This window comes from Notamacropus eugenii, chromosome 2 (assembly GCF_028372415.1).
Source record: "Notamacropus eugenii isolate mMacEug1 chromosome 2, mMacEug1.pri_v2, whole genome shotgun sequence".
Taxonomy (NCBI): domain Eukaryota; kingdom Metazoa; phylum Chordata; class Mammalia; order Diprotodontia; family Macropodidae; genus Notamacropus; species Notamacropus eugenii.
Genome location: NC_092873.1, coordinates 233,956,373 through 233,980,942, shown reverse-complemented (window position 1 = coordinate 233,980,942; position 24,570 = coordinate 233,956,373). Strand labels below are relative to the sequence as shown.

The 24,570-nt window shown below is 39.2% G+C and overlaps 1 protein-coding gene and 1 pseudogene across 1 annotated transcript in view; both read left to right on the top strand.

Annotated features, from left to right (window-relative positions):
- Positions 1-5: 5 nt before the first annotated feature.
- The window catches only part of LOC140526940 (utrophin-like), an 82,049-nt gene continuing 57,484 nt past the window's right edge, over positions 6-24,570 (top strand). The window contains exons 1-3 of the mRNA XM_072643564.1: positions 6-141; positions 8,930-9,124; positions 16,974-17,146. Coding sequence (XP_072499665.1) covers positions 91-141; positions 8,930-9,124; positions 16,974-17,146 — 419 coding nt within the window. The 5' untranslated portion in view covers positions 6-90. The remainder of the gene's footprint in view (positions 142-8,929; positions 9,125-16,973; positions 17,147-24,570) is intronic.
- LOC140526941 (transcription initiation factor TFIID subunit 7-like) lies at positions 10,673-12,456 on the top strand (annotated as a pseudogene).

Genomic DNA, 24,570 nt, shown 5'->3' with positions numbered 1-24,570 from the left:
CTTGGGTGGGGCCCAATTATTGCATCATCAAGGACAGAGTGATATAAGTGGAGAAAATCTAATCTGTTCAACACTTTCCAGGTTACTGGGATGCCAGTTTCCCTTCTCCTCATTGTCCTTGTTTTGGTATCTAACTGGAAGGTAAGGATATAAAACCCTCCGTAGAAAGAGGGAGAGGAAAGGAAGGCAAGAAAAAGGGAGGGGAACGGAAGAAAAAGGAAAAAAGAAAAAGGGAAAGGAGAAGGAAAAGAAGAGAAGAAAGGGGAAGGGGAAGGAAAGGAAAAGTCAAGGACAAATGGGAAGGACAGGGGAAGGAAAGGAAAAGGGAAAGGAGGAGGTGAGGCAGTGTGTACTAATGACAGGTTGTTGTTTGTCCTTCTTTCTGGAAGAGGACTGTCACATCAGGACAATATATAAAATGGAGGCAAGAAGAGGGATGATGGAGCAAGGAGCCCTGGGAGTATGGGTAGGAGTTTTGGTACTCCACCTTTGAACCCTCTAATTAGAGGAATTAAGAACATGGTGGTGACTTTTGATTTGATGGATTTATCCTAGGAGAGGATATGGCAGAGTTGACACATTAATTCATTGTTGGTGGAGCTGTGAGCTGATCCAACCATTCTGGAGAACAATTTGGTACTATGTTCAAAGGGCCACAGAAATGTGCATACCCTTTGACCCAGAAATATACCCACTAGGTCTCTATCCCAAAGAGATCTTCAAAATGGGGAAAGAAATAGTGTCTTTCCTTTTACATACCTCAGGACTTGAACTTGGCTAAGAGGGTGATAAAGATCTATACAGTAGGTGACAATAGAGGTGATCAATGTACAGTGGAGTAGAGTGTATAAAATATCAAATATTGTTTGGTATTCAAAGCCCTTTGCAGCCTGCCTTCCCAGTTTTCATGTTTTCCTATACTTTACTCCTCTCTTTTGAAGTAAAGAAAGGTCTCTGTTCATATTGTCAAAAAATCAATCTAGGAGGGGGAGTAGCCTCAGGGTTTCTGGCCAAAACAGATGCAGTTTTTTACATTCATTCTGAGTGGTCTTTTGGACCCAAGGGAGGACTTCGTGGGTGTAGGGCCCAATTCTTGCATCATCAAGGACAGAGTGATATAAGTATAGGAAATCTAATCTCTTAAACACTTTCGAGGTTGCTGGGATGCCAGCTTCCTTTCTCCTCATTGCACTTGTTTTGGTATCTTACTGGAAGATAAGGGTATAATACCCTGTATAGACAGAGGGAGAGGAAAGGAAGGCAAGAAAAAGGGAGGGGAAAGGAAGGAAAAGGAAAAAAGAAAATGAGAAAGGAGAAGGAAAGGAAGAGAAGAAAGGGGAAGGGGGAGGAAAGGAAAAGGCAAGGACAAATGGGAAGGAGAGGGGAAGGAAAGGAAAAGGGAAAGGAGGAGGTGGGGCAGTTTCTACTACTTACAGGTTGTTGTTTGTCCTTCTTTCTGGAGGAGGACTGCCACATCAGGACAATATACAAAATGGAGGCAAGAAGAGGGATGATGGAGCAAGGAGCCCTGGGAGTATGGGTAGGAGTTTTGGTGCTCCACCTTTGAACCCTCTAATTAGAGGAATTAGGAACAGGGTGGTGAGTTGTGATTTGAAGGACTTATCCTAGGAGATGATGTGGGACAGTGGAAACACTAATTCATTGTTGGTGGACCTGTGAGCTGATCCAACCACTCTGGAGAACAATTTGATATTGTGTTTAAAGGGCCATAAAATATGCATATCCTTTGTTTGACCCAGCAATACCCCTGCTGGGTCTGTATCCCAAAGAGATCTTAAAAAAGGGAAAAGGAATCTTTTACATCTTTTTACTATCTTTTACTCTCTTTTATATCTTTTACATAGCTCTGGAGAGGAGCTTGGGGTAACAGAGTGATAAAGACCTATACAAAAGGTTGCAGTAGGAGAAGTGATGAATGTACAGTGTAGTGGAGTGTATAACATACTGTTTGGTATTTAAAGATCTTTACAACCAGCCTTCCAAGTTTTCATGTCTTCTTACTTTGCTCCTCTCTTTTGAAGTAAAGAAAGGTCTCTTTATATATTGTCAGAAAAATCAATCTGGGAGGGGGAGGAACCTCAGGGTTTCTGGCCAAAACAGATGCAGTTTTTTACATTCATTTTGAGTGGTCTTTCCGACCCCAGGGAAGACTTTGTGGGTGTGGGGAACAATTCTTGCATCATCAAGGACAGAGTGATATAAGTGTAGAAAATCTAATCTGTTAAACACTTTCCAGGTTACTGGGATGCCAGCTTCCCTTCTCCTCATTGCCCTTGTTTTGGTATCTTACTGGAAGGTAAGGGTATAATACCCTCTGTAGAAAGAGGGAGAGGAAAGGAAGGCAAGAACAAGGGAGGGGAAGGGAAGGAAAAGGAAAAAAGAAAAAGAGAAAGGAGAAGGAATGGAAGAGAAGAAAGGGGAGGGGGAAGCAAAGGAAAAGGCAAGGAAAAATGGGAATGAGAAGGGAAGGAAAGGAAAAGGGAAAGGAGGAGGAGGGCAGTGTGTACTACTGACAGGTTGTTGTTTGTCCTTTTTTCTGGAAGAGGACTGTCATATCAGGACAATATATAAAATGGAGGCAAGAAGAGGGATGGTGAAGCAGGAGCCCTGGAAGTATGGGTAGGAGTTTTGGTGCTCCACCTTTGAACCCTCTAATTAGAGGAATTAGGAACATGGTGGTGAGTTTTGATTTGATGGATTTATCCTAGGAGAGGATATGGCAGAGTTGACACACTAATTAATTATTGGTGGAGCTGTGAGCTGATCCAACCATTCTGGAGAACAATTTGGTACTATGTTCAACGGGCCACAGAAAAGTTCATACCCTTTGACCCAGAAATATACCCACTAGGTCTCTATCCCAAAGAGATCTTCAAAATGGGGAAAGAAATAGTATCGTTCCTTTTACATACCTCAGGTCAGGAACTTGGCTAAGAGGGTGATAAAGATCTATACAATAGGTGACAATAGAAGTGATCAATGTACAGTGTAGTAGAGTCTATAAAATATCAAATATTGTTTGGTATTCAAAGCCCTTCAGAGCCTGCCTTCCTAGTTTTCATGTCTGCTTACAGTTTACTCCTGTGTTTTGAAGTAAAGATGTGTCTCTTTTTATACTGTCAAAAAAACAATCTAGGAGGGACAGAACTTCAGGGTTCTGGTCAAAACAAATGCCGTTTTTTGCATTCATTCCAAGTGGTCTTTTGAATCCAAGGGAGGACTTGGTGGAGGCTTGGGTGGGGCCCAATTGTTACATCATCAAGGATAGAGTGATATAAGTGGAGAAAATCTAATCTGTTCAACACTTTCCAGGTTACAGGGATACCAGCTTCCCTTCTCCTCATTGCCCTTGTTTTGGTATCTTACTGGAAGGTAAGGGTATAATACCCTGTATAGACAGAGGGAGAGGAAAGGAAGGCAAGAAAAAGGGAGGGGAAAGGAAAGAAAAGGAAAAAAGAAAAAGGGAAAGGAGAAGGAAAGGAGGAGAAGAAAGGGCAAGGGGAAGCAAAGGAAAAGGCAAGGATAAATGGGAAGAAGAGGGGAAGGAAAGGAAAAGGGAAAGGAGGAGGGGGGCAGTTTGTACTACTGAGAGGTTGTTGTTTGTCCTTCTTTCTGGAAGAGGACTGTCACATCAGGACAATATACAAAATGGAGGCCAGAAAGAGGGATGGTGGAGCAGGAGCCCTGGGAGTATGGGTAGGAGTTTTGGGACTTCACCTTTGAACCCTCTAATTAGAGGAATTAGGAACATGGGGGTGAGTTGTGATTTGATGGACTTATCCTAGGAGATGATGTGGGACAGTGGGCACACTAATTCATTGTTGGTGGAGCTGTGAGCTGATCCAACCATTCTGGGCAACAATTTGGTACTATGTTCAAAGGGCCACAAAATGTGCATACCGTTTGACCCAGAAATATACCCACTAGGTCTCTATCCCAAAGAGATCTTCAAAATGGGGAAAGAAATAGTATCTTTCCTTTAACATAGCTCAGGACAGGAACTTGGCTAAGAGGGTGATAAAGATCTATACAGTAGGTGACAATAGAGGTGATCAATGTACAGTGTAGTAGAATATATAAAATATCAAATATTGTTAGGTATTCAAAGCCCTTTGCAGCCTGCCTTCCCAGTTTTCATGTTTTCCTACGCTTTACTCCTCTCTTTTGAAGTAAAGAAAGGTCTCTTTTCATATTGTCAAAAAAATCAGTCTAGGAGGGGGAGGAACCTCAGGGTTTCTGGCCAAAACAGATGCATTTTTTCCATTCATTCTGAGTGGTATTTGGGACCCAAAGGAGGACTTTGTGGGTGTGGGGCCCAATTGTTGCATCATCAAGGACAGAGTGATATAAGTGGAGAAAATCTAATCTGTTAAACACTTTCCAGGTTACTGGGATGCCAGCTTCCCTTCTCCTCATTGCCCTTGTTTTGGTATCTTACTGGAAGGTAAGGGTATAATACCCTCTGTAGAAAGAGGGAGAGGAAAGGAAGGCAAGAAAAAGGGAGGGGGAAGGGAAGGAAAAGGAAAAAAGAAAAAGAGAAAGGAGAAGGAATGGAAGAGAAGAAAGGGGAAGGGGAAGGAAAGGAAAAGGCATGGAAAAATGGGAAGGAGAGGGAAAGGAAAAGGGAAAGGAGGAGGTGGGGCAGTTTGTACTAATGGCAGGTTGTTGCTTGTCCTTTTTTCTGGAAGAGGACAGTCACATCAGGACAATATATAAAATGGAGGCCAGAAAGAGGGATGATGAAGCAAGGAGCCCTGGGAGTATGGGTAGGAGTTTTGGTACTCCACCTTTGAATCCTCTAATTAGAGGAATTAGGAACATGGGGGTGAGGTTTGATTTGATGGATTTATCCCAGGAGAGGATATGGCAGAGCTGACACACTAATTCATTGTTGGTGGAGCTGTGAGCTGATCCAACCATTCTGGAGAACAATTTGGTACTATGTTCAAAGGGCCACAGAAAAGTGCATACCCTTTGACCCAGAAATATACCCACTAGGTCTCTATCCCAAAGAGATCTTCAAAATGGGGACAGAAAAAGTATCTTTCCTTTTACTTACCTCAGGTCAGGAATTTGGCCAAGAGGGTGATAAAGATCTATACAGTAGGTGACAATAGAGGTGATCAATGTACAGTGTAGTAGAGTCTATAAAATATCAAATATTGTTTGGTATTCAAAGCCCTTCAGAGCCTGCCTTCCTAGTTTTCATGTCTGCTTACACTTTACTTCTCTGTTTTGAAGTAAAGAAAGGTCTCTTTTTATACTGTCAAAAAAACAATCTAGGAGGGACAGAACTTCAGGGTTTCTGGTCAAAACACATGCCGTTTTTTACATTCATTCCAAGTGGTCTTTTGAATCCAAGGGAGGACTTGGTGGAGGCTTGGGTGGAGCCCAATTGTTACATCATCAAGGATAGAGTGATATAAGTGTAGAAAATCTAATCTGTTCAACACTTTCCAGGTTACTGGGATACCAGCTTCCCTTCTCCTCATTGCCCTTGTTTTGGTATCTTACTGGAAGGTAAGGGTATAATACCCGGTACAGACAGAGGGAGAGGAAAGGAAGGCAAGAAAAAGGGAGGGGAAGGGAAAGAAAAGGAAAAAAGAAAAAGGGAAAGGAGGAGAAGAAAGGGCAAGGGGAAGCAAAGGAAAAGGCAAGGAAAAATGGGAAGGAGAAGGGAAGGAAAGGAAAAGGGAAAGGAGGAGGGGGGCAGTTTGTACTACTGAGAGGTTGTTGTTTGTCCTTTCTGGAAGAGGACTGTCACATCAGGACAATATACAAAATGGAGGCCAGAAAGAGGGATGGTGGAGCAGGAGCCCTGGGAGTATGGGTAGGAGTTTTGGTGCTCCACCTTTGAACCCTCTAATTAGAGGAATTAGGAACATGATGGTGAGTTGTGATTTGATGGACTTATGCTAGGAGATGATATTGGACAGTGGGCACACTAATTCATTGTTGGTGGAGCTGTGAGCTAATCCAACCATTCTGGGGAACAATTTGGTACTATGTTCAAAGGGCCACAGAAATGTGCATACCGTTTGACCCAGAAATATACCCACTAGGTCTCTATCCCAAAGAGATCTTCAAAATGGGGAAAGAAATAGTATCTTTCCTTTTACATACCTCAGGACAAGAACTTGGCTAAGAGGGTCATAAAGATCTATACAGTAGGTGACAATAGAAGTGATCAATGTACAGTGTAGTAGAGTCTATAAAATATCAAATATTGTTTGGTATTCAAAGCCCTTCAGAGCCTGCCTTCCTAGTTTTCATGTCTGCTTACACTTTATTCCTCTGTTTTGAAGTAAAGAAAGGTCTCTTTTTATACTGTCAAAAAAACAGTCTAGGAGGGACAGAACTTCAGGGTTTCTGGTCAAAACAAATGCCGTTTTTTGCATTCATTCCAAGTGGTCTTTTGAATCCAAGGGAGGACTTCGTGAAGGCTTGGGTGGGGCCCAATTGTTACATCATCAAGGATAGAGTGATATAAGTGGAGAAAATCTAATCTGTTCAACACTTTCCAGGTTACTGGGATACCAGCTTCCCTTCTCCTCATTGCCCTTTTTTTGGTATCTTACTGGAAGGTAAGGGTATAATACCCTGTATAGACATAGGGAGAGGAAAGGAAGGCAAGAAAAAGGGAGGGGAAGGGAAAGAAAAGGAAAAAAAGAAAAAGGGAAAGGAGAAGGAAAGGAGGAGAAGAAAGGGCAAGGGGAAGCAAAGGAAAAGGCAAGGATAAATGGGAAGAAGAGGGGAAGGAAAGGAAAAGGGAAAGGAGGAGGGGGGCAGTTTGTACTACTGAGAGGTTGTTGTTTGTCCTTCTTTCTGGAAGAGGACTGTCACATCAGGACAATATACAAAATGGAGGCCAGAAAGAGGGATGGTGGAGCAGGAGCCCTGGGAGTATGGGTAGGAGTTTTGGGACTTCACCTTTGAACCCTCTAATTAGAGGAATTAGGAACATGGGGGTGAGTTGTGATTTGATGAACTTATCCTAGGAGATGATGTGGGACAGTGGGCACACTAATTCATTGTTGGTGGAGCTGTGAGCTGATCCAACCATTCTGGAGAACAGTTTAGGACTATGTTCAAAGGGCCTCAAAAATGTGCATACCCTTTGATCCAGCAGTATACCTTACTGGGTCTCTATTCCAAAGAGATCTGAAAAATGGGGAAAGAAATAGTATCTTTCCTTTTGTGTAGCTCAGGACAGGAATTTCGGCTAACAGGGTGATAAAAATCCAAACAGTAGGTCATAATAGAAGTGATCAATGTCAAGTGTGGTAGAGTGTATAAAATATCAAATACTGTTTGGTATTCAAAGCCCTTCACACCCTGCCTTCCTAGTGTTCATGTCTTCTTACACTTTACCCCTCTATTCTGAAGTAAAGAAAGGTCTCTTGTTATATTGTCAAAAAATCAAATAGGAGGGGGCGGAACCTCAGGGTTTCTAGCCAAAACAGAGAGTTGTTTTTTTGAACATTCATTCTGAGTGGTCCTCTGGACAAAAGTGAGGACTAGCTGGGGGTGGGGGCTTGGGTGGGGCTCAGTGTTACATCATCAACAATGGAATGTTGTGAGTGTAAAAAATCTAATCTGTTAAACACTTCCAGGTTTCTGTGATACCAGCTTCCTTTCTTTTGTTCTGAGTATCTTACTGCAAGGTAACGGTATAATACCCTCTAAGGACAGAGGGAGAGGAAAGGAAGGGAAGAAGAAGGAAGGGAGGGGAAGGCAAGGAAAGCAAAGAACAAAGAACAAACAGAAAAGAGACAGAAATGAGGATGAAAGGATGGAGGAGAGAAAAAAAGGAAAGGGAAAGGAAAAGAAAAGAATAAAGGGGAAAGGGAAAGGAAAAGGAAAAAAGGAAAGAGAAAGGAGAATAAAATTTTTTTTCTGTTTCTCTAATTTGTTTTTTAAAATCCCTTTTTAACTCTTCTAAGAGTTCTTTTTGGACCTAAGACCAAATTACATTCTTCTTTGAGTTTTACAAGGAGTCATTTTTACACTATTGTCTTCCTCCTAGTTTGTGCTTTGATCTTCCCTGTCACTGTAGTAACTTTCTATACTTAAGTCCTTTTCTGTTTTGCTTCTTTTTTTTTTTTTTTTGGTGCCTTGCTGCTTTTATGTGAAATTTGAGCTCTGTTCCTGCACAGGTGAACTTTCCATTAACTGAAAAGCATATTTTTTAGAAGAAACACCAACCGAATAGTTTCTTCATCCTGATTATATTTGTGTGATGCTGACATCAAAGGAGGAGAGGTTGTTTGAGGGTAGAACTGTAACTAGAAAACTTCAAAATATAATTTTTACCATTCTCTATTTCCCTCTTATAGTAGTTCCTAAGGAAGTATATTTAAGAATTCAGGTTAAAACATACAAAAGCCCTTTATAATTTTGTGTAGTATTAGTGGAGGATTTGAAAAATGTTATAGCTTGTGATATAAATGAGAAATAAGGAAGAAAATTTCCTCTCCAAATGTACTTTGTTGATTGGTCATTATAATAATGTTTAGATTCTGTTTTATAGTGTATTTCAAGTCAATACTGAAATGAGATTGCTAGAAGTTTGCAGGAGTGCAGATTTTTAAATACTGTATTAGAGTATTTATATGTGCAGGTTTGCTTTACCAAAAGAACTATTTCTCTAACATTTTGCTTTTGGTAAATATATTGTTTTAAAAATTCTTAATGTCTTTGGGAACGGTAGCACTTTGGTTTCATATAATGTAAGCTTCTTGAGAACATGGTTTGTTTTATTCCATTTTAAATTTTGTACATTTCCACAATGTCTACCATAGAGTAGTAACTTAGAAGTGCTTTTTTCGTTTGATTTCAGCTTACTATAATTTGCAGTGTGTTCCCTTTATATGAGTATGTATTAACCATATTCCTTTTTTTTCTACAGGTGACCCCCATTGAGCAGAGTGTTACAGTTGATCATCCACATCTGTGTGGAAATAGATCCACTCCCCTCCCTAGAGATTATCTCGAAATTAACAAAGTCTTACTCTCCATGGCGCACCTAGAAGTGTTACTCAGTTTTACCAATCTCAGCAGTGGTTTCTCGGAACAGTTCTCTGCGCAGGAAGAGTCAGTAAAGGTAATTGTCAACGTTATATTTGAAGAGGAGCAGTCAAATGACATTTTGAGATAGCAATTTGTTTAAAGTAAACCATGTATTTTTTGACCTGCAGCCAAGTGAAATGGCACCCAAAATTGGTGATATAACAATCCTGTCTCTTTCCTATCTCTTCTGGGTAAATATAATTAGGCTTCTTAAAGTTTTGTAGGTAATATTGATTATGTACAAAAACTTTGCAAAGCTTTGCAAAGTTAGGGACATGTTATGAAACTGTTAAACAGTGTTTCAAGGTGTGTTGTGCGGCAGTCTCAAAAGAATTCACAGACTCAGACAATCTCCAACCCATGCCAAAGCATTTATTAAGGATTATACTCTCAACAAGTAGACTAGGCTCCTTAGAGGGACCAGCAGCTTCGCAAAGCAAGACAGGGCTTTTTATAGAGCAAAAGATGCAATTGTCATTACAGAATATATGAATATTAAAATATTGAATGAGGTTATTGATATGGACAGGGTTCCTAGCCTTGGTGGAACTAGTCATGCGGTTACCCAGAATATATACAGAAAAGGACACTGGATGGTATTAATGGATAATATTGATATTATAACAAGCCTCTCTACATTGTAAGTTCATCTAAGAACAGCTCTTTGCCATTCCTGCGCAGCCCTCCACTGCTCAGCACCTTCTTGGTGGTGCTTTCTTAATGACTGACTATTGGGATCCTGTCTGAGACTAGATGGATGTGTTAAGTGGCTGAGGTAATGGACACACTTGCTGTGCTAGTGAGAGAATTAAGCACATGGGGAAGCTGGGAGATTGGGGGTGGGTACAGTGGCTACATTCCATCATTCTCTCCTCAAAGAGCTGGATCCCAAATTCATTTGGGAAAAGGGATGAAAGTCTCAGTTTTCTGTAGCTTCTTCTGGATGCAAAGAGGAATAGAAGCTGTCCCTGCCTCAAAGCTCTCCCAGAGCTCTCCCAGAACCGAGCATAGGCCACATTTTGGGGATCATGGGTGGGTATGGGCTGGAATCTACTGTTCACCTAAGTGTAGGTGAGCAATGGCCTGTTGTCTGGAAAACACAAATCTGGCTCTTCAGTATGTAGGGACCAATTATAAGGAGAAACCAAGATCCCCATTAGAATCATTTGCATTTGATATACAGGATTATCTGATTTTATTAGTTTCTCAAAAATGTGCACTTTGATTCCAGTTTTCTTTAAGAGGATCAGATGCTACTGATTATCCAACCCTTTACATAAAAATGCAAGTTACAACACTTGCAGGTAGAAGCTTTCCACCCCTGAGTTAAGTAATTGTAGAAATGGATATGCTTCAGGTGCAGGGGCGGGAGCGCGGTGTTTGCGTTCTTCGTGATTCCTGCTCGTTTGAGGTGAAGACACTTAAGGGAGGCCTAGCCAGGTTGTGACTTGCCTGGGTCTACCACAAAACAGCCTCCATTGCCTCCCAAGAAAATGCCAGAGGAGTGTTTTGGGACCTAAACCCAGAGCATAGGATTTTGAGTGATAGTCATTTATTGTGGAGTAAGATGAAAGGAAATGACTGTTACAAAACAGAAAATGAGCAAGAACAAAGAAGATGCTCCCCATGAGTTGGAAAGCCAATTCATATTACGTCTGCCTCCAGATTATGCTTCCACTGTGAGAAGGGCAATACAGTCTGGAAGTGTCAACCTGAAAGATAAATTGACCATTGAACTACATGCAGATGGACATCATGGAATTGTCCATGTGGACGATGCCCCATTAGCTGCTAAGGTAGTTGGCCTGCCCTGCATTACTGAATCCTTGAAAACTATAGATAAAAAAACCTTTTATAAGACAGCAGATATCTGCCAGATGCTTGTGTGCAGTGTGGATGGGGATCTTTACCCGCCTCCAGAAGAACCAGTTGCCACCACTGATCCAAAAGCAAGCAAGAAAAAAGATAAGGACCGGGAGAGGAAATTCATCTGGAACCATGGTATCACTCTGCCTCTGAAGAATGTCAGAAAGAGGAGGTTCCGTAAGACAGCCAAGAAGAAGTATATTGAATCACCAGATGTGGAAAAAGAAGTAAAGAGGCTTCTCAGTACAGATGCAGAAGCTGTCAGTACCCGATGAGAGGTGATTGCAGAAGATGAAACAAAGGAAGTGGACAACCCAGTTTCCCTAGCAGGCCTAGAAATTTCATCTCCAGGAATGAGTCATAAGCAGGCCATGGCTCCTCAGAACATGATGAGCTTCGGGAGATATTTAATGATATTAGCAGCAGTAGTGAAGAGGAAGATGAAAGAGATCCTCATGATGATGAAGATATAAACATCATTGACACTGAGGAAGACCTAGAGAGGCAACTACAAGACAAGCTTGATGAATCTGATGAACAGCGCCAAGAAAATGAGGAAACAAATCAGATGGTCATGGGAATTCAGAAGCAGACTGATATGATGAAAGGTAAACTCCAAGAAACTCAAGGAAGAGCAAAAAGACAGGAAGATCTTATCATCAAAGTAGAAAATCTGGCACTCAAGACCCATCTACAGGCTGTGCTGGTTGAGCTCAAACAGCAGGAAGAAAGAGAGAAACAACAGCTCAGTTCCTTGCAGGAACAGCTAGAATCACTCCTGGAGAAATAAGAGGTCCCTGCCTGCAAATTCACTGTTGTCCTCACATTGGTAAATGGCTCACATTCCATCCTTTGGGTTGAGGACAATATACATTGTTAATGTGGAAATTTGACTATTTTCATTTCACCGTTTTTCTGTTTCCTATTTTGACTTCATCCCATTTCTCTCTCTGTAACACTGTTTATTTTGCTAGAAACTTACACACTAATAAGTAGAAGGCGATAGGTGAGAGAAGACTGGTTGTAGAAGAGTTTTGGGATTAATAGACCAAATAGTTCATCCTCTAATTCCCACATTTATTTCAAGGTTTTCCTTCTCAAAATCAGAACTTAACTGTTACTTTGTGGTAAGAACCAATTCAACTATAAAAAGATTAGAGGACAGATGCTGTAAAGCTTGTTTTGTGTACATTTTAGTTTCTCAACTGTTCTAAATCTCTTATGTAGAGGAGCATGTTATATAGTGGTAGATAACTGTCACAGCAAATACAAGTGACAGACATTCGTGTCTGTAACAAAAGTTGTTTCCTACCAAGCATATGTCTCCATTTTTTTTTTTTACTTCATTAATGTTGATATTCAGTGGATTAATGAACAGTTATTTCTGTGATATGTTGTAGAATCTTATAAGATATAAGAAAGTGATAGACCATGTTTGGCAACTTTTAAGGCTGTATTTTGCATCTACCCTTCACAGCTGATAAAGATGGTATTCTGTTTTCTAGTGTTACATGTTACATTTTTGTTTAACTCTGACTCACCTTGGACTTACTATAAGAGTTCCAAGTTAATTCTTCATGCTGTGAAGTTTTTCCAACTACATTAAAGAGTGATTTGACTCCCTAAAAAAAAAAAAGAAAAGAAAAGAAATGAATATACTCATAAGAGGCTAACTTTTACTTCAATTATAATTAAAAAAAAAAACTTTGGAGGATTACAAAATAGTACATATCAGTAACTTTTTCATAAGGAAACATGTTCATCATAAAGTTGAGTTTTCCATTAATGTAAAACAAAATATTGCAAAATATTCCATAGGTTACCTCACTTTAAGAAAATGGGTGACACTGAAATTCTCTTTTCCAAACCAAACTAAAGATGTTTCTGATTTAGTTTTAGTAATTAATAGAATGACAGCTAGGTTCCTCAATCAACTGGACCAGTACCCAGTTATTCTCACATCATTTTGAAACATTTTACAACCTTATGTTGTCTTTGAACTCTACTGAAATCTCATTCCTGAAACAGAAACAAAAGAGGTTCCTGACTTTAAGCTCACAATTCTTGCTTAGGCCACGGAATGACTGTAAATTTAGATCAAAATAGCAAGATCTCACATACTTACATTTGCTCATATACTTTACTGACTACTCGCTTAGTTTATAGAAATTTGCTATAAAAGGAAGAAGTAGGGACCTGATCATAGCACATATCACAAGATAAAATATCCTTAGCTCTGTTTGACTTTTGGTAGGAGTCACAGTTTATCAACCGTGCAGTAACAATTCCACTGTATAGCCAGACTCGGAAATCATCACGTTGGGAAACATTCCTTTTCAAAGGAACACAGTGGGGAAACTGAGCCAGGAGGATCCCAGGCTAGGCTGTGCCAAGGTTGTCCCAGAAGCAAACCTCCCCCTGTTGTCGTTTGCAGTTGAGTATATCACATCGCCTCTGAGTAGCCTGTGGCATTTTTCTCAGATGGTGGAGTACTGATTTAATGCATACAACTATACCTAAATTCAAACTAAAAAAAAAAAAAAATCAGTTATAGGCCCAAGAGCTTTTATCTTAAATGGCAAGCTTCATCAAACTCAGCTTAGGGCTAGATGGAATTATTTTTACTCTTAATGGAGCAATAAAAATGTTACCATAACTTTCATGCATAAGAAGTTTCCCTGAACATCTTTCACCTGTTTTTCTTTCCTTCTTGAATTTACATTTATCCTGGTGTAAAGACCAATCATTAGAAATCATTTCTATATAATAGTATACATGCATGTAATATACAGATAAAAATATTTGTATATAATACATAAATTTGCACATTCTCAGCAAACCAAGCTCATTGTTTAGGAACTCTGTAACCCAACCAAGCTCTTTTCCTGGGCTGATGAACTTGTCCACACAGGAAAATTTACAGAATAAGAGGAATTGACAAGAACCACAGAGAAGGGTCTGCCTGTTCACCCTATGGTAATTCTTCCTCTAGACTGAGGAAAATCCAATACTTTCTGGAACTAATACAATAGTTTACCAATTTGAAACAATATTATGTATTTGAAACTTGAAACAAACCCATTACTGATTAGGTGACTTCAGGCTTACTGAATACAATTCCAAAATACCTAACACGGAAAATTGGGCATCTCATCACCATTGGCATTGTATAGCGGTGCCATCCAATGAAGAAGCTCATAATCCTAGTTAGTACTTATAGTGTCTCCCTCTCCCACGCATTGTGTTACCCTCTTTACACTCATGTGAATTGTTTTCATGTCCTGTAAGCCAAATTTGTTCCAACTTTGCAGGATACTTGCCTAGTGGGGAGTCCTATGGGTTTGGGTTGGGTAGGGGGAAGGCACTGAATGCAAAGAAATCCTTTTTGTAGCCACCATTCACTTGATCATGTGGTGTCCCTCAGAGAGGGATAAAAGCCAGCTCAGAGCTGACTGTAAAGTTCCTCAAAGAGCTTCCTGTGTCTACAGGGAAATTGCCCATGGACACTGGGGCCCCAAGTGTCTTGTCAAGACTTCCTAGGTATTTGAGGGACCCCAGCCAAGAGAGAGGAAAGGAAAAGACTTACCTTTGATTGAAAAGTATCAGAATCAGACTCTCCTCTCCATGCTGGGTGTCAAAAACATTGTGGTGTTACAAGGCATGTTGTAAGTTTGTTTTGAAAGACTTCACAGACTCAGACCATCTCCAGCCCAAGCAAAGGCTTATTGAGGATTATGCTCTCAACAAACAGGCTAGGCTCCATAGAGGAACCAGCAGGTTAACAAAGCAAGATAGAGATTTTTATGGAGCAAAAGGTGCAACTCATCTTTACAGAATATACGAAGAGTAAATTATCAGAGGGCTGAATTGATATCGGTAGGGTTCCTAGCCTTGGTGGAAATATGTTTATCCAGAATGCATACAGAAAAGGGGTAAAGGGGATATTAATGTACACTAATGATATTATAATAACCCTCTCTACATCCTAAGTTCACCTGAGGCCAGTTCTTTGCTGTTACTGTGCATGTATCCACTTAGGTTATGATTTAGTGCTAAAAGATTCTGCTCAGCATCCTCTTGGTGCTACTTTCTTGATGGCTGCCTATTGTGGTCCTATTTAATATTAGGTGGATGTGGTATGTAGTTGAGGTAAGGGACACACCTGCTGTTCTAGTGAGGTAGTGACGCATATGAAGAAGTTGGGATATTGATGCTGGGAGCAGAGGCTAGAGTCCATCAAAACTATTTCTCTGATAAATGCATTTAGGACACCTTAAGATCTGTAAAACATTTTACATGTATCATCTAATTGGGTCACTGCAATAGCATTGTGAGGTATCCTATCCCCATTTTATAGTTGAGGAAACTGAAGCTATGAGAGATGAAGGTCAGATAGCTACTCTGGAGTATTCAGAGCTATAATGACAGCAAGGTATTTATTTATTAAACACTTGTTATGTATTGGACACTGCATTAAGGGCTGGGGAGACATAAAAATAAATGGGGCAGTTCATGCCCTCAAGCAGCTTAAAGAATAATTAATAAGAGAAGACAACATAGAAAGGGTAAGAGAAAAAATTATATGTATGTTGGGTGAGGGACATGTCTCGAAACTGAGATGTCTTCAAAATGGTATGGCGTCCTTGCACTGGGGAGATTCAAGCCAAACCTTTGCCCATCAGAGCTGGCTTTTCAGGGGATGTAATCCAAGTTTCTTTTGGAGGGATTACTGATAATAGTGGTCATAGTACAAACTGCATGGTGAAGAAATAACTGGGGAATGTATTTATGATAAAAGTAGAAACTAGAGTGAAACGTATTAGATTTTATACCGTTAGCATTCAGTAGCACATCATATGGAGAACTATAATTTCAAAGCAAGATCATCACAGGGTGTTTTAGTCATGGAGTTACAGGCTTGGAAGGAAACTTGAGAGTGTATTTAACTAGGCAGAGGCAGAGCCACATCTGGAATCCATGCCTCCCATTTTCCAATCTAGTCTTTCCTGAAATGTGGCATACTAGAGATGATTACATTACTATTTACACCAATTATAAGTCTTCTTTCTATTACAAAAATTCCTTAATCTAATTTTCTAAATTCATTGTATTAAGATGCTGAGTAGAGATTGCATATATGAACCATGCCACTGATGAAGCAAGATAGCATATTAACTTTTGCCTCAGTCAATTTTATATGTGTGTACATATAGCATATATCTAGCGTATATGAACATATATCTCAATTCCTTTGATTATTTCCCAATAATTGACCATTTACTCTATTTCCTTTCCTTGTGATTTTGTTATGTTTTTTATTTTATTCAGTTTTAAATTGGTATGTGCTACGCTTCTCTCCTACTCCCATGAATGGTAATGTCATCTATGCTTTAAAGACCAACATTGATGATTTCATATGGCTGAATATATAAAAGCATAATTCTATATGCCTGAGTAACTCATTTGGTTCCTTCCTCATGCCCCCCTCCCCCTTTTTGTCCATTCTTTTTATGCTTTGTATGTATTATGACCTTCTTTCAGAATGACTTTCAATGGGGGCCCTAAGGTTAATGACCACAGCTGCTACTATTTCTTTTAGTATCTGTACTATTTTTATGGGAGTGGGAGGAGGGAAGGGAAGAATTATGACTTTATAACTCTGAGTGAGGAAACTGACTCCACAGTGCAAATTAATACCAGCCTTGTAACTTAAAGTTTAATAAGTCTCCATGATAAAAAGTCTATATGATGTCTACGTGTAAAGGGAGAGCTATTGTAATATTCTATAATAGCCAGCGCTGCTACCGTACTTTCAAACCTGCTGTGCACTTTATGCACAGCATTTTGATATTCCAGCAGTCCTGTGAAGTAGCTACTGCAGCTATGATTCCAGTCTCATCGTTGAGGAGACTGAGGTTTGAGAGGTGAAATGACTCTCCCAAGGACATACAGCTAACATAATCATTGTTAGAGGTAGTATCCAAACCCAAGTCTCTGTTGACATTTTTTCTTTATAGCAAATCAATTCTCTCCTGGACAAAGTCGAGGAGCAGATTACAGCTCTTCGTAGGAAGGAGCCCAGAATTATACTGGATGTTTCCCATCTAGGAGCCATTCTGATTGAGAAAAGACTGAACCACTTGAATGAAAAGTGGAACAGTCTGAAAACAACCTACTATGATCATAAAAGGTAAGTCTGTTTTAGCTTATATTTACTATTAAGGATTTTAAAAAAAAAATATGAGGCTCAGCAGTCTTGAAAAGGAGTAAAAACACATACCCCCTCCCACATTAGTCAAATGATTAAATTTCTTGCCTTATTCCTAAATCTGCCTTATAGAAAATCTGAGTATTTACAACTGCTATTATCATTGTGTTTGTGTATGTATTCAATTTTTATGACCAATAGTTTTGGAAAGATCATCATAAAACCAATATAGTAACAAATTAAGGATAATACAAATTAATATTTCATATCAAATTAATGGATGAGTGATAGTTTTTTCTAAATTTTATTTTCTAAGTTTTAAAAATTTCTGTGTATGTTTTTGAAGGAAATGGGATTTACTGTGTAAGAAACTCCTTTGTATGGAGATTCTCTGTTCCAGTAGAGTTTTGCATCTGTTTTATAATTTATAATCTTATAGAAGTTTCTGGGGTACTATCAGTTGAAGTGACTTTTCTGTGGATACATTGCTGATACATAGGAGAGAATCTTGGACCTGGGTCTTTCTGACTTTAAATTCATCTATATCCACTATACTATGGCTGCCTATCATTGATGTCTGTATTACAGCTTGGTGCTCATCACATTTCATAGTAACTTCATAGTAATAATATGCCTAGAGGTTTTTATAGATGGTACTGTGGATAGCATGGTGGACCTTGAGTCAGGAAGACCTGAGTTCAAATCTACTCTCAAACATTTGGTAGGTATGTAATGCTAGGCAAGACTCTTAACCTTTGTCTACCTCAGTTTCTTCACTTGTAAAGTGAGGATAATAATGGTCTCAACCTTCTAGGCTTGTTGTGGAGATACATTACTATTGGTAAGTCATTTTGCAAACCTTGAAGAGCTATGTGAATATTAGATGTTACACACACACACACACACACACACACACACACACACCCTATCTGTGAATGGAGTAAAAATGTAAAAAAATCACAGCCTAACGCTATATTTCTTAATGTGTTTTTTTTAATCTGATCTTTGGCCCCCCCAAAAAAAAAGGATGACATACCATGAACAGCAAACTTCTTTTGTAATTGGAAAACTTTTTTGAAGCCAATGCTTTTAACTTTCTCTGTACCAAACTGAAGCTGGTGTTAAAGATATCTGCTTTGATTTTTCTTTACTATCACATATTCTAATGGGAATGATTACATTGTGAGAGAGTACAGTGATGTGCAGCAGATGGCAGGAAAAGGAAAGCAAGAGGCAAAATAATTTATATGTCAAACAATTTCAGATACTTCCTAATCAACACATGACAGGAGAAAGAAATACAACTTTGGAAACAACACTTCTATACATAAGACATCATGAGATTACAAAAGTCTTTTTTTCTGAGTAATAATTAGTTTTTTGTCAGTCATTCATTTAAGCATTTTTAATGTGCTTACTGTGTTCCAGCCACTGTGCTAAGGGCTGGACAAGCAAAAAATGGCAAAAAAGCTGTCCTTGCCCTTAAGTAGCTCCTAGTCTAATGGGGTTAGCAGCATGGAAAGGAATATAAGATAAATACAGAATGAATGGAAGGTAATCTAAGAGAGTAGGCAGCTAGATGGCACAGTGGATAGAGTGGTGGGCCTGGAATTAGGAGGACCTGATTTCAAATCCAATCTCAGACCCTTACTAGATGTGGGACACTGGGTAAGTCGCATAACCCAATTTTCCTCAGTTTCCTTGTCTGTAAAATGAACTGGAGAAGGAAATGATGAACTACTCCAATATCTTTGGCAAGAAAAACCCTAACGGGGGTGGTCATGGAGAGTTGGACATGACGGAAATGACTCAGCAGCAGTGACAGTTCTAAGAGGGTAAGATATTAGCTGCTAAGGGGATTGTGAAAGGCTTCCTGTAGAATGTAGGATTTGATTTAATTCTTGAAGGAAGCCAGGGAAACTCAGGTGTGAAGGAACAGTGGCAGAGCATTTCAGTCATGAAGGGGAGCCACTGCAAAGATATGGATGTGAGAGATGGAGTATCATATTCCAGGAACTACAAGAAAGGTGTATGCTAGATTATTGCAATAGCCTGCTGGTAGGTTTTGGCTTGGTGCAGGTCTCCCCCAAGTCCTTTCCATCCTCCATTAAGCCACTTAAAGTGATTTTCCTAAAGCTCAGATCTGATTACATCCATCTCCCTGCTCAATAAATTCTGATGACTTCCTATACAAAATGCTTTGTTTGGCATTCAAAGTCTTTCATGTCCTAACCCACATGTCTACCTTTCCAGTCTTAGGTTACCTTACTCCCTGACACATACTCTTTGATACTGTGCCACTGGCCGTCTGGCTGTTGCACAAACAAGACAATCCAGTTCTCAGCTCTAGCATTCTGTGGCTGTCTCCCATCCCTCAAACTCTCTTCTTCTTCCGCTCTGATTACTGACCTCCCTGAGTTCCCACTTCTATGGGAAGTCTTCCCTAAAAAAGCCCTTGTAATTCCAATGCCTTCTCTCTGTTAATTATTTTCTACTTATCCTGTATATATCTTGCTTGGCATATAGTTGTTTGCATGTTGTCTTCCACCTTTAGTTTATAAACTCCTTGAGGGCAGGGACTATATTTTGCCTCTTTTTGTGTCCCCAGAATTTAATGTCATGCCTAGCACCTAGGAGGCACTTAATGAATGCTTGTTGATTGATGGTAGCTTTGGAGAGAGGCTAGGATTAGCTACATAGATTTGGGGATCACCTGTTTCTCGTATCGACTTTTATAATCTTTCCCCTTTCAGTGATTTAGATCATCTAATGGGATGATTGTATAATATTATTATAGTCAGCCTTAATTGTACAAATCATTACTTAAGCACTTCCTATTTCAAAACTAATAATCCATATCTATGTAGGAGGAGAGGAAGATTCTAGAGTAAGAAGACCTAGATTTTAACCCTGCTTCTTAACGCTTCCCTGTGTAACCATGGGTAAATCAATTATATCTCTGGGTTTCTGTTTTCCTATCTATGAAAAAAATTGGGTGAGATTACAGCCTATGAGAAGGTGAAGTAAAGTCTGAACTGGGAGGATTATTCCTAAAGATTTTGAGTCATAGTGGATAGAAGACCTGAGTTCAGACATAGTCTCAGACACTTAGGAGTTTGTGACCCTGAGCAAGTGACTTAACCCCGTTTGCCTCATTTTCCCCTTCTATAAAGTATGCTGGAGAAGAAAAAGGCAAACCACTCTAGTACCTTTTTCAAGAAAACTCAACTGGTGACACAAAGAGTCAGACATGATTGAAAGGCCTGAGCAAGAACAAAAATAGCATCTTATTTCCCCAAAAATCTTATTTAGGGATCTTGTTAGAATTTCCTGTGAACATAGTCACATTATTTTGTATGAGCTGTGTGCTAGTTCAAAACCATCTGTTTATACCTAAGTTCAGTCTATAGGAAATCTCTTTAGAATGTCAGATACCACTGATAAGGACTTTGAGAAGGCTTGAAAAGTCTCAGGCCTCTTGAGTTTTTGAAGCTCATTACCTTTTTTTTTCAATTAACAAGCATTGATTTTTTCTCCAGCAAATTGAAAAACAAGAGAAAAAAATAAAAATTCTCACAATTGCATAAAGTCATGCAAAATAACAATTTCTGTCTGAAGAATTTATGCAAGATGTTTGCCCATACAGTTGCATGTTAAAATCCAGGAAATTGGCTTCCTTTTTCTTCCTCTTGTACTTTTCACCCTTTGTCAACTGATAATGTTGATTTCTTCTGATTGCTAATGGATCCCATTTGGGAGGTTTCTGTAGTATCCCAGGGACCATGTGCTATCTGTATCATGTCATCAATATGCAAGAGTATTGGTCGAACCTAACGGTTTTGTTTTGTTTTTTTTAAACTTTTCAGATTTTGCATTGTACCCCTTCCATGACAGTTGGAAAATAGCTTCACACTGATGCATGTCTCTGTTTTATGTCTTGTTTTTGATATATGATACTCAAAGTATTCTTCAACCAAATTATCTTTATAGTTGAATCTGTCCATGGATTTTTGAATCATCTTTACATTTCCATGGGAGTCAAGATTCTTCCATGGTCAAGGCAATAGCTGTTTTAGAATTTTTTTTAAAAAACCATGTCAGGATCTTGTATTTTCTCTATTTTTCAGTCAGTTCTTACAGAAGATTTCAGCTGTCATAGAAATTGCCTACATTATTGATGGCAAACCCAAGTAGAAATGGGGACCACTAAAGTGGACATAAGGGCACTTATGGACCACATTTTGACCTTCCAAGTTATAGTAATGTTTCTTGTTTGATTTTTATTAATTTGAAAAAATAGTTCCAAGTTATGTTTTAATCTGGTTTGGTTTGCATTCTGCGGTATTGTTGGTTGCCTGCAGCACCTCTGATCTACGTGATCCTTGCCTGTCCCTCTTTTTATGAAGTATTTCCTTGATATGTCCAAAAATTTTTTATAGAAGATAAAGTCAGTCTGTGAATTGGTACTTGTTCTCATTTTTCTGGGTCATTTCCTCTCTTGTCAATAGGACTATTGGTAATTGTTTCCACTCCTTTGAAATCTTCACTTCTTTTTGATACATTGAAAAATAGATTCCTGGCTTGCCTTTAAAATTCTCCATGAAAGGACATCATCTATGTGTATTTGTTAATTCCTATTCTCAGTAAAGATACATCTTATATAGATAAATAGGGGGGAAAAGAAGAATACCATAAAAGAGACATTCTGATTTTCATAATGTTAACATTACATTTTAACATAATTTTAATTTTTAACATGAGCTTTGTGCGTCTTTCTGGGCAAATCTAATTATTGAGGGAAAAAAAACTTTAATATGGTAATATCATAGTTTACTTTTTAGCATACAAAAAAGGTTAAAATACTTTGCCCTATAGTTGAACAGGATGACTCCTTTACTTGTTAAATCTGAGCTCCATTCTGTCTCCCCCTTAAGTTACCTTCCCACAGTTTGAAGCTTGAAGGGTAGACTCAAGCTTCTTGGCCCCTCTGTGCTCTTACTGATAACTTACAAATGTGTACTATATATCTCTTACCTTAAAGCTTCCTCTTCTGCTTTCCTTTTCAACTTATTTATCCCCAAAGCCTTCTACTACTGTTTCTACCTTCCTTCTATTGAACAAGAAGAGGTGATTGTTCCTTTCTCAAAGCAAATTGTCCTGAATGCGTAAGTAATTCCATTGTGTCCCATCTTCTCCAACACTGCCTCCCTTCTCATCTTTACTCTCTGCTTTTCCTTCAAGGCCCTCCCTTTGCTTGTACTGGCTGCTTACCAACATTCATGTATTTCCCTCATCCTCTGAAGATCCTTACTTTATCCATCTATCCCTTTTAGCTATTGTCCCATTTCTTTCTTCCCTTTTATGTCGATCCTTCTTGATATATTGTCCATGTTAGCTGCCCCCACTTTCTTCTCTCTCTCTTCTTAACTCTTTGCAGTCTGAATCCTGACCTTGTCATTTAGCTCCCTCCAGAGTTCCTATTTCTTATCGCCAAATTGGATTACCTTTCCTCAGTCTGTATCCTTTTTGACCCCCTCACTGGGGCTTTGATCCTCTCACTGTCTTGTCCTTGATACCCACTTCTCTGTATGCTGTTGTTTTCTAGTTTTCCTCCCTTTTTTATCACTCTCATTCAGTCTCATTTGTGAGATCTTCATTTAGCTGATACCCTTAGCTGTGGTAGGTGTCCCACAGGTCTCTGCCCTGGACCTCCTTCTATTATCTTTCTGCATTGCTTCACTTGATGATCTCATCAGCTCCCGTATATTCAGTGATCATATCTATACGTATTTTTCTCCACTCTCATCTTCAGCTGCTTATTGAATATCTGGAACTAAATGTTTCATAGAGATCTTATAATCAACATGTGTAAAACTCAACTCCTTATCTTCTCCCCCACCTTTCTCACCACCATCTACTCATTCCCTGATGCTTGAAGTGTAGGATCTCTCCTTAACCCCTCACTTTCTCCTTCCCTCCTCCTGTCATAATTTGTCTCTTGCCAAGGCCTATTGATTTGACCTATGTGATATCTATGGTAAATGCCCCCTTCTCTCCTAACATTTCCCTTGCTCTGTTGCAAACCCTTACCTCATTGCAATACCCTTCCAGTTGTTCTCCCAGCCACAAATATTCCTCTCCTCCAGTCTATCATGCACTCATTTGATAGAATCAGTCTTCCTTAATGACAGGTCTGATCAGGTCACCACCTCCCTTCTCATCAAATTCAATGGCTCTTTATTACTTCTGAGGTCAAATATAAAAACCTCTGTTAGTCATTCAAACCTTTCATAATCTGTCTCACTTTTCCAGTCTTCTTATGTTTTATATTCCCCTTCCACCATGTACCTGTGATCCTGTGACATTGACCTCTTTGATGCTCTTGAACAAGAAATTGGTGTTCAACTAGGAGCTTTTCACAGGCTCTTCCCCATGCTTGAAATTTGCTCCTTTTTCCTTTCAGCCTCCTGACTTCTGCTTTCTGTTAGGTCCCCGGTAAAACCCTCTCCTCCCCAGGGTTCCTTTCCTGATTCCTCTTCATTCTAATGACTCCACTCTCTTGATTATCTTCAATTTAACTAACTTGCCTGTCTTTTTTTTTGTACAGAGTTGTTTGCATGTTTTCTCCCATGTGTTACAGTAGGATTTCTTGATTTCTAGGACTGTGTTTTGTCTTTTTTGTATCCAAAACACTTAATGTAGCATCTGGCACATAGTAGGCACATAATTCAGGTTTACTAATTTACTGAAATCATTAGGCAAAAGGTCTTTGCCCAAATTGACCTCTCCATGGCTTGTTGAGACTTAAATTAGAAGGAACTGCAGTTTGCAATTTTCTTTTCTTTCCGATGGAAAAGGAAGAAAACCCAAATCCTTTCCCATGACAGCAAGAACACAAAGATATTGTCAGTTGCTTCCTCTAAAAGTGCTACCTTGAGTTCCTGGTCAGTAGTTTCACAGTACTGCAGAAATTTGAGATTGGCTCCTCTCAGGGAGAGGGAAAAAGGGTTTTTCTCAGAATCTTTTTTAGAGGGAAGTGTTCGTATTTTATATTGCTTGGTATAATCATCTTTTGAGACTGTTGCGTGGGGAATAGAGGCCTTGTCTTGAATGTGGTTACAACAAGGCTTGGGCTTCATGTCTGCATAATACCAATTGTGAAACAAGTTATAGCATTATGGAATATTTCAGTTACAGAACACCACAATTTGTCATATCACTTTCTAATCTTGCAAAACAGTCATCTTTGTGGTTAGAATTTCTTTACTGGGAATACTTTACACCAAGGAAACCAGAAGTTTATGCCAAACAATTAAACAGACAAATCCACTCTCCCTACCCTCCAACTAATAATACAATTTTTCAATAAAAATATAATATTTTACTTAAAGATAGAAGAAACTTAT